Consider the following 10,404-nt stretch of genomic DNA (forward strand, 5'->3'; position numbering starts at 1 on the left):
ACGGCTTCGGCGGCCTTTCACTCGCCGGTGATCACACGTACTACTACGGTTTAGTACGTAGTGGTCGGCATGGGGCTAGAGCTGTGTAGGCACGGCTGGGTTGGGCTCGTACGATGGATCGGTCGATTTTGTGCAGTGGCGTACGACTACTTTTTTGTTTCTTCTCGAGCCACGGTGCTCCCCTTTCCTTTAAAAAAAAATACTCCCTCCGTTCCAAAACATAATGCTTCCTCTATTTTCGTGTTTCAACTTTGACCATAAATTTAATCAACGAGACCGACTATGACGGGAGCAAAAGTTATACCAGTGAATTCGTATTCAAAAAAGTTTTCAATTATATAATTTTTTATTCTTCCGTCGCAGTCGGTCTCGTTGATCAAATTTATGGTCAAAGTTGGACTTCAGGAGGCACGGACGCACTATATTTTGAAATTGAGGGAGTACCAAACTCTTCATACGGCTAAGAAGGAGCGCTGTGAGAAAGCCACTGCTTAATTATGCCACGGGATAAAAACCCGGTAGCATGCACGTAGAAAAAAAAACCCTGGTAGCACCAGAATAATGCTACGGACTGATGTGGCCTCACTTCAAAGGCTAGAGTGAAGAGCATGAGATGCAGATACATATACAGTGGGTCACTGAAAACTGGCATTCCAATGGCATTGCTGTATACTCCCTCTGTTTCCACAATATAAGGTGCATCTATTTTCATGCAAGTCAAACTTGTTTATGTTTGACCATGATTATGAATAGAATATTGACATCTATAGTACAAAATAAATCAAATACGAAAATAATTTTCATGACGGATCTAATGATACAAATTTAGGTATTGTAGATATTGGTATTCTTTTTCCTTCTAAAAACTTGACCAAGCATGCACATGTTAGACTTTTAAAAAAATACACATTATATTTTGGAACGAAGGAAGTATGATGCAACGGGGGCTGAGTTGGTAGCCACACACGAGTGGCGCCAAAGTTATTGAGTTATGGGTGCCCTAGGTACGGCGAGGTCAACGACCGTGCATGTGCGAAGAAGAGGAACAAAAGACAAACAACTACCGAGTTTGTCTTTATTTAGCTCATTCTAGCCACAAAAACAGTGGAGTCACGCATACTCGGCATAAATCTCACCATTACCTGAACAAATCATGACACGCAATATTGAATTGCCCAGAGAACCTGAAACTAAGCATTTCGGTCCAAGCGCAGAGCAGTAATACTTCCTCCGTCTAGGTGTGTAAGTCACCTTACAAAAACCAAATAATCTCAAAACACTTAGGCACGGTACATTAACTCCCTTCTCGTTTCTTGTTTCGTGACATATCAACCAATAAGAGATGTGAAACGTGCATGTTTTTAATGACTTGAGACTAACAAACAGGACATGCAGTAGTAAGTTCATTGCATGCAATGCTATTAATTAGCAAAAAGACATTAAGTTCTCTCGTTTTTCCCTTCGCCTTGGTCGCAGTGCACAAGCTAAGATGACTTATACCATTTTTCAACCTGAAACCCAGGCAATTTACTTTCAAGTCCAGCAAGTCCGATCCATTTGAGTATCTCACATGGATATTTCAGCCAACTACGTACATGAGTGCCACTAAACCAAAGAGAAAAAGGAAATATTGCCTGAAACTATTTATGTCGTACAGAGAGAAGCCACGATTAACAAAACTGACTTCGTCGGGCAGGAAAGCTCTAGCTCTATACAGCATACATGCATCTGTTGGGCGGACCACCCTAAAAACTGGTCGCTCACAGAATCCACCAGGCATGTAAAAAAAAATCGATGAACAGAGACCAGACAAGTAAAGATGTACATTTGCCAGAAGAAGTTATGCTTTACACACCAGTTAGCTGATGATAAAATCCTATCCCTTTGCTTGGGATGTTCACGACGGGATGATACTGTCTCCAGTCAGGATACCATACTGCTCGTGTAGAGTTGGCCGGTGCTCGGCCCACCATCGCTCTGCTTGTTGTTCCGTGAAATGCCTCTTGCTTCGGGTGAGCAAAAGAAGCGATCAATAGGCAAATCCACGAACGGAAAAAGGCATATAAGTAGAGTTTATGAGAACAAGATAAGATATCCATACCTGAAACGGACACGCCTGAGGTATTTATGACCCGCTGGTGAGCGAAATATCGTGATGTATACACCATGTTCAACCTGTTCAGTCCATTCCACGTCTGCTACAATGCTGTTCTCTTTGCAAGGCGACTGATGAGCCAGGTGGGCGCTGGAAGCAGGTGCCCTTGAAACATCGTTCAAATGGTTCTCGCAGAAATGACTTCCTAACAACTTAGATACTTGACTGGTCCAGGTGTCGTTGACAGGACACTCTTCAGGTGTTCTTTCGGTTATACTTCTGATCTGAAAAAACAAAATAATTTTAAGTTAAACGACGAAGTAACCATGAAGTCTATTACATCGATTGCAACAGGGTTGGCGACCAGGAGTTCTTCAGATCACAAGTGGTGGAACTCCTCTGCGAAACCTTGTTGCTGTTAGTTCTACTTGAGGGAGAAGTTCCTGGATGCCTTGGTTCCTTTTGCTGTTTTCTCTTATTTCGCTTTGTCAGTTTGTCAGTTGTTGAGGCCTGTCGATCTAACCTGCCTCTGATAAGAGGCTTGGGTATTTTCTACTTTTGCTTATAGCTTATATGTTGCTAGTCATGTAATGATCGATCAGGGGATGTTTGATACTTGTAGTGCCTAGGAATGCTTGTGAACCAGATGGGTTGCTTTAATAGAAATCAGAGAGGGTGGCATCTCTTTCACTCAAAAAAAAAAACATCGATTGCAACAGGGACACGAAATTAGCTGAATTTAAGGTTATCAGCATCGATTCATAAGCCAAAGCTTATTGTGATACCATCTGATGGTTTGAAAACAGTAATACCATGTGCTTCCACTTCTCATCACATTGCACTAGCTGGGACCTACTAGTTGTAAGCACAAAAACAAAATTTGTATCCGTGATGTGCTGCGTCTATGGTTCAATGTTCTCTGGTCTCCCCAGTTATTGTTTTCAGTACGTCAGCATTTCAACTTGCAGGTATAGAACCTAAAGCAAATGTATACAAGCTGATAAAGAAACTTCAAGTAAATAATGCACTGGCCCAATGTGGAACAAGACAGCTTTAGATTCTGTCCTAGGATTATGCAACTGATATGTTTGCACTCCAAGAATTGACAGTATAAGAAAAAGAAAACTACCTGAGTAGTAAGGGAACTGATAACTTCTTTTGCTGCTTTGCACTTCAAGTTCTCCTCAGCAGCAGTAGTCCTGGCCTCTCTTAACTGATTATTAGTTCTGTCAAGTTCTGCTTCAAGTAATTCAGACTTACGTGTCAGCTCTTTCACCTACGAGAATCGATCAGGTTAGGTCACTGTGTGAGAAATTTTTAGTCAATATTGTTTCCAAGGTAAAGATCGAGCAGTACATATATTAACTCCCAAGCAAACGATTGGAAATCTAATTCTAATTTTCTGAATGATCATATATGCTGCCTAGAGAACTGTCATCCTACGAAAACATCAATCTTTAGAAGAAACGAGGATCGCAGGACAACACTTGGAATCTTGATGAAATTGCAAAATTGTATACGATGATGATGGTTACCTGTGATTGCAACCTAGCAACTTCTTCAGTCATATTTTTGTTTGACGGATATGCACAGGCAGAGTCTGGTGATGTTAGGACAGATGTAGTTAATCTATTAGTAGGATGTGGTGAAATCGGACCACAGGACAGGGGTAATGCCGTCGAGGTAGGAATGCACAAAGAAGTCAACTCCTTGGAATGGCCTATACTACCAAAGCTTAAGTTTCCTGAATGATGAAGAGGAAACCGGCTGTTATTCCTTGAGTGTTTACCTTCAGGCTTGAATGATTCCATGGTCAAAAACCTAGATAGACGCACTCGCAAACTCTTAACTGTGTTTTCTCTATCAGTTGCTTCACTGAATAAAGGATGTGGGTTTCCATCAAGAGGCTTTGAGTTCTGCAGTTTTTTAGCATCCCCGGCCGTATTAAGTTTGGTGCAGCACTCATCACATACCCGATATGGTTTGTTCGAATTTGGAGCCAAAGAAGCTTTTGTTGATTTTCTCATGCTGCATGCTTTGCAATATACTAAGCCACAGTTATAACAGTTATGCCTCTTTCTTATAAAACTAAATTGCAAACGACAGCCAGAGCATAGTGACTGATCCAAACCAGATGTGCACCTATGGAAACATATAACAGCAGTGAAATCTGTACCACATGCCACACTCTTCACTTGCTTATCTTTCAAAGCCTCAACAGGAGTTGGAGTATTCCGATCAAAATTATTGCCATGCCCTAAACGACCATTCGCACCATTGCCCCAAGTATAAACTCTAGCTTTAGAAGTCAGCAGAGCAACATGATGAGAACCACAGGCTATCTCTTCAACACAACTGCTGGAGATGCTCCCTTTAACAACAGTGGGGAGCTTCCCATCAATCGTCGGATTTCCAAGTTGTCCAAAAGCATTACTGCCCATTGTGTACACTTGCCCAGAAGTTGACAAGGCTGCCGTAAAGTCATAGCCACAAGCTACTTGGCAAAAACTAAGCTTACGAAGTGATTCCACATAGGCTGGGATGAGTCTGGTTTCCCTGTCAGCATGTCCAAGCTGACCTTTATTGCCATCTCCCCATGTGAATAGTTTACAAGATGTGGCAGAATTTAGAGAATCTACAACCTCAACTATCGCAACTGTATGCCAAGCACCACAAGCTGCAAGTACAGTTCGTAAGCCTCTTAGAGAGCTCACTTCCCTTGCAACATTTGTGCTTTGGCGATCTCCATGGCCCAATGCACCAAATACTCCATCGCCAAAAGTGAACAACTGGCCAGCTGAAGTCACTACGGCTGTATGCGAAGGTCCACATGATACCGATGAGATATGCAATCCTTCCAATGGACCACAGACCTTTTTTGGAATCCAATGAGCAGTATCATTCCCATGACCAAGAAGACCAAAATTGTGCATTCCATCACCCCAGGTGTAGAGATCCCCACAAAAAGAAACAGCACAAGTATGAAATTCCCCGCATGCAACGGATTCAATATTAATTCCACTCAAGGTACTAATAAGCTTAGGGTGGGTAAGATTGGTATCAACTCCATGCCCGAGCCTACCACCTGACTCTTCACCCCAACTATACATTTCTCCTTGTTTAGTAACCAGAACCGAATGCTTACTCCCACAAGCTATATTGTGAATATCCAGCAAAACTGTTGATTCCAGTGCCTTTGGTAAAGATGCATCAATTCTAGGTCCATACAAGTTTCCAGATAAATGTGAAGAATAAGCAAGCGTGCCATCACCTACTCCCTTGCCCCAAAGGAGAACATCCCCCATTGCATCAAAATCATCACCTGATCCATAGCTGCATGAACTTACTGCACTTGAATAGCTAACTCTGAGGTTATTATCAACAGCTATTCCCCCATCTGAGGTATCTGCACTTCCAGATATACTGGAGTTAGAAGAACTAACTGAACCTGTACTAACTCTACTCCTCTCCTGCCCGGCGTATAATATCACGTCAGAAAAAATATTCCCAAAATTGGCAAATGGACGAGCATCATGATTTGTGGCGCACTGTTGGACACCTTTCGATACCTACAAAGATTGTAAGTGTGATATAAATATACATAGGTAACTAATGAATGTGCATAGTGAAATCACTCCTTAGTGCTTACCAACCTTTTTTCCAACATCAGTACTATAACAAGAAGATGCCAATGGTAAATCTCCATGCATCTGGTTAATTGAGCAATAAGATGGTTTATCATTTTTTGTTTCTGTTGTTGTCAACTTCTTACAGTTTCGTCGTGAAATAATTGCCTTTAAAGCAACAAACCAGGCTTCTGCTTCGTCCTTATCTTTGCAGATCTGCAACAAATTGCCTACTGAGGGTTATTAAACTAATGGAAGGTTCATAACAGGATCATTAGAGTTGTGTTCTAAATATTTATCTTTGATCAGTATGTACAAAAGTAATGGGATTACAAATTTAAGCATGACTACAGATAAAGAGATGAATTTCACACACCAGATCCAGTGATCTCTGCCCATATATAAGGGAGAATGATTGATGCTCTTTATCAGGTCTTGGATGTCTCAGGAAGATAGCCTGTCAAAGAAAGCAACACAGGAAACACTTTATTCATCTTGCCAGATATTTCTTGATTATCACGAAAGTAGCTGAACAGAGCTGGCAAGTGCCCTAATTTCGAAATAAAAAGAGGAGTTGACAAGTGAGCACGACGATGTGACAAGTAAAATAAAAAGGAAGAACAAGAAAAAAGAGTATAGTAGCGAGTGCTACCATATCATGGCAACTGCTTATTCTGTCTTAGAACATGGGGATTTAATATTTTTTTTCCATTGTCTTTCATGAATCCCATGTGGGAAGCAGCTTTAGAAAGCTTGGCTGTAGTACAATCAACAAGGAGAACGGTGCAGACCTCCTAAACATGGTAACTGTTCATACTGTCTTCAACAAATGGAGACAGCTGAGCACATCTTCATGGCCTACCCTGCCACTAGGGAAGTCTTGTTCAGAATGCTAAGGAGTAGCATTGAATCAAATTTAGCACGACTGCAATTTTCAATGCTGGAGACCTGGTGGCTAACAAGCCGGAATAGGTTACCGAAGATCAGCAGAAAGTTCCACACTATTGTAACTTTGTGGTTTGGCAGTGGTAAGTAAGCCAATGATTTACAAAAACTGGCAAAACAAACAGAGAGAGCTTACCCAGTCCATCAGAGAGGAAGGGACTCAGTGGCACTTGGTTGGAAAGCTTTGATTGACTTTGACTGTACTCTTAATTTTCCTATTTTAGTTCAACAGATGAACTATGACTATGAAGTTTATCCCAACCCTTTAGGCAAATGATTTGTAAGTTTATAGCATCATTGTCTTATATTTGGCCTTGACACGGTTTATCTTAATGAAAATATACACATACCGTATACATGTTCATGAGCACTAACATTAATCCGAGTTACAGTTGATCACAGAAAACCCTTCCAGGACTGATGAGGTGAATCGCATAATCATAAAACAGCAAAATATCCAAGTACGGACATACCGTACGCTGTCCAGGAATTATTTTCGATACTTGAATAAGGTTTAGCTTCTTCTCCATTCGCCCGGAGTGCCAGATGAGCATAGCCTCATCCTAGGAACAGTAAAAAAATGATAAAGTCATAGGCACAAGATTTACCAATGAAATATTTCTTTACATAAAACATTAGGACACGGTGTTTATTCTTTTGGCATATGCATGTTTTTCTCAGAAGATCCTATGATGCAGAATGTACATGGCACTTGCACATTATGTATGTCTCCTCAGCCCGCATTATCTATCTGAGAATCAATAGATGGAGGACTTGCATGCCAAATGTAAGAGATTTAGTCTCAGGAAAATGCTAAACACAATGGTTAGAATTTACAAGTAAATGGTAGAGAAACAACCAAAAACTATCTCATCTAGTTGATTTAATAATACAACAAAATAGGCTAACACTTTTTATTCACAGAAGAAGATACTATGGTACGTACATTGGAAAGTCTGAATGGGCAGAATTTTGGTTTTCCCCGCCGCCCATATTTCAACAAGTGTGTTCCTTTCTTCAGGGTTGTTATTGCCTAGCAATTCAAAAGGTCCCCGTTGAGTGATAGAAGATGAAAAGGACCATTCCATTACACACTATGAGAGCAAAATAAAAGTACAATTTTGAGAATAAAGCAAAGTTAATCCTCTTATGTTAATGCTGCTTCACATACACTGCCTTCATAAGTTTGAATTGTATCATTAGAATGCTATTAATTTACATGCTCTCAGTACTCTGAGATAAGACATTATATGATTGATGCTCCCAGCTTCCCACCACCAAAATGTTGTTAAACCGGTAACTTTGCAATTTGCACCAGGTGCTAAACCTGTAAACTACCTGCTTGTGTTTTCTGTTTTCCATGGCATAGGATTCAGACAATAATAGGTCAAGCCATGTTACACTGCTTGAAGGTTATTGCCAGAAAATACGCAAGTAAACATGGGTGCATACACGTGAGTTGCAAAAGGAAAGCCTTTCAAAAATATTTAAAAATTCTCACAAATGTGTATTAAATAGAAGTGTGAGCACTAACAAAAAATTGTTCAATACACTCACTAAGTGCTCATACTATACAGCACAACATCGTGATTAAAAAAAAAATCGAAATTCAGTATAGTTGCAAATTCGGCAAAATGAGAATACTGAGGAAGCAGATATTTTCTTTGAAAAACAAGAAATGAACCAAAATTCTAGTCCAGGTGGACTTGAACTTGGATCGTGGAGTTGCACATCTAAATGGGCCACATCAGTTTACCCACTCCACCTAGCTGATAAACAGTTACCTGTTCGACATTCCTCTCAAAGGGATCGTTCTTCAAATAATCTGCAGCCATGCAATACCCAGAGTCATATGCCGCAAACTGAGTTCACTCCAACACCACATGTCTGTCGCAGCCACATAACTTCCTCCAAACCAATACCACAAAAGGCAAACCCTGTAGCAAGGGATCTGCAGAATTATAAAATCTGAATCACTAATTCAAACACAGCACTACAGCTAGATTCTTCATTTCTTCCAATTTCTACAGCATGCAAGCATATGGAAGAGATAAACCATGGGAACTTTTAGGTACACACGCCAAGTATGCCTGACGTTAGCTTCAGATCAACTGTAAACACTATGCCTACCGACATGGCATCTGGGATCAAAAAATGCGGAGGTAAAGTGGGAGCACAATAGCTTAGACATTTTGCCTTCAAAAAACATAATTCAATCAAGATAGTGGTAGTCTGGTAGACCTACAGTACTGCAACTTTCTTTGGTAAAAAACACAACCGAACCTTCAGCATAACTCTAACATAGACTCCAATCACTCTTAGCAGGAGATTATCTCTAGATAAAAGATAAAGCATGCCCCCATTATCAGCATTGCACAAGTGGATACAAGATGTAAGGATAAATGTGGCACCCAGCATCAGCATTGCACAAGTTGATACAAAGAGGTAAGGACGAATGTTCCCTGAACTAACGGCTGGAACAGATTCGCATCGAGGCAACACTAGTGGTCCAACGCCCAAAAAATTCACAAAAATGTGAGCAAAATAATGGGGAAAACATCCCCAGAACGTGGACGCGGGATTCAGGGCATAAAAAATACAGCCTAATGACTAAAATTCAATCCTGAAACCGCTCCAGCATAGATACATTTCGGCCGCAATCCAGGCCGCCCTCGCAAATCGCCCCCAAAAAACATGGGATTACCTCAAAGCTCGGCCCCGAATCATGGCTGGATTTGACGGAGCCGAGGCGATCCTTGTCGGCGCGGCAAGGGCGCCGGCGAGGTGATTCGGCGGCCGGACTCCTCCGGCCGGTCCGGGGCGGGGGGGCGATCGGCGAGGGTTTTGCTCGACGCGTGTGCGGTGGGCGAGAAAGACGGGCGGAGCGGCGGAGGAGAGAGAGGAGGAGGGCCAACGAGCTCTGGCGTCGCGCGTCGCGGAAGAAGGGCGCCGGCCTCCGGGAGGTTGCCGTGGGCCGGGTGCATGGACCAGGGAGGGTAGACCGTTGGGATGCGGTGTGTGGAGTGAATGGACGGCGGGGATTGAGCGTTGTCGTTCACTTGTAGGAGGATTAGCGCGCGTGTCGAGGAAACAAAACGTTTGTAATCTGACGATGACTGTCTACAAGAAAATGGAGGAAACTACTGTACACAAGAACGTTTCTTGGCTTTTTTTAATTGATTGAATTGCTTACCATATATGTCACGTGATAAACCCGTTTCTGGCCTATATGCACACGAGACTCGAATCCAGCAGCATAGAAGCGCTGGCCAAATGCATTCGATGGAGCGTGTCGGCAGTAAATCAGCCGCAGTTTTGTCATTCACATAGCATCATTCCAAGAAAATTACTGTAATCTCTTACTATAAAAATTCTGTAATGTGATGTGCAGGACCACGTCATTTTGATCAAAGCTGGAGCTGTTTGGTTTCGAACAGGCAGGCTGATTATTTATTTATTTTTGCAAATTTCTTGCAGTTTTCAAAAGAAGTACTAGTAGAAAAAAAAAACATGATTACAAGGTCATGCACACTCTAATCCCACTAGATTTTTTCCCACCAAAGTTTGTTTAATCGCACTATAGATTTGAGGCAGAGAATAATATAATAAAATGATTGTATGCAGAGATCAGGGGTCATTCTCCGTTTCACACAAAAAATTTGAGGCAGAGCAAACCACAACAGTGAAAAGTGCTTAGGAATATAAACCTCAATTTTTCTTAAGCAGCGGCTAAACACA

At 41.6% G+C, this 10,404-nt stretch overlaps 1 protein-coding gene across 4 annotated transcripts; it reads right to left on the reverse strand.

Annotated features, from left to right (window-relative positions):
* Positions 1–1,485: 1,485 nt before the first annotated feature.
* Positions 1,486–9,652, reverse strand: LOC123168618 (PH, RCC1 and FYVE domains-containing protein 1). 4 transcript variants are annotated; one of them, XM_044586501.1, is made up of 10 exons: positions 9,371–9,652; positions 8,451–8,603; positions 7,613–7,699; positions 7,140–7,229; positions 6,098–6,178; positions 5,749–5,937; positions 3,631–5,664; positions 3,225–3,371; positions 2,102–2,379; positions 1,486–2,006 (listed from the first exon to the last, which is right to left on the reverse strand). In XM_044586501.1, exons 2-10 carry the CDS (start codon positions 8,499–8,501, stop codon positions 1,898–1,900), a joined length of 3,066 nt encoding a protein of 1,021 aa, XP_044442436.1. In that variant the 5' UTR covers positions 8,502–8,603; positions 9,371–9,652; the 3' UTR covers positions 1,486–1,897. The 4 variants fall into 4 exon arrangements, with proteins under 4 accessions (XP_044442436.1, XP_044442435.1, XP_044442437.1 ...); XM_044586500.1 differs by having other exon boundaries at positions 8,451–8,617; XM_044586502.1 differs by lacking the exons at positions 7,140–7,229; positions 7,613–7,699; positions 8,451–8,603; positions 9,371–9,652 and adding an exon at positions 6,513–7,109.
* Positions 9,653–10,404: the final 752 nt, after the last annotated feature.

Source organism: Triticum aestivum, chromosome 7D, assembly GCF_018294505.1.
Source record: "Triticum aestivum cultivar Chinese Spring chromosome 7D, IWGSC CS RefSeq v2.1, whole genome shotgun sequence".
NCBI classification, from domain to species: Eukaryota; Viridiplantae; Streptophyta; class Magnoliopsida; order Poales; family Poaceae; genus Triticum; species Triticum aestivum.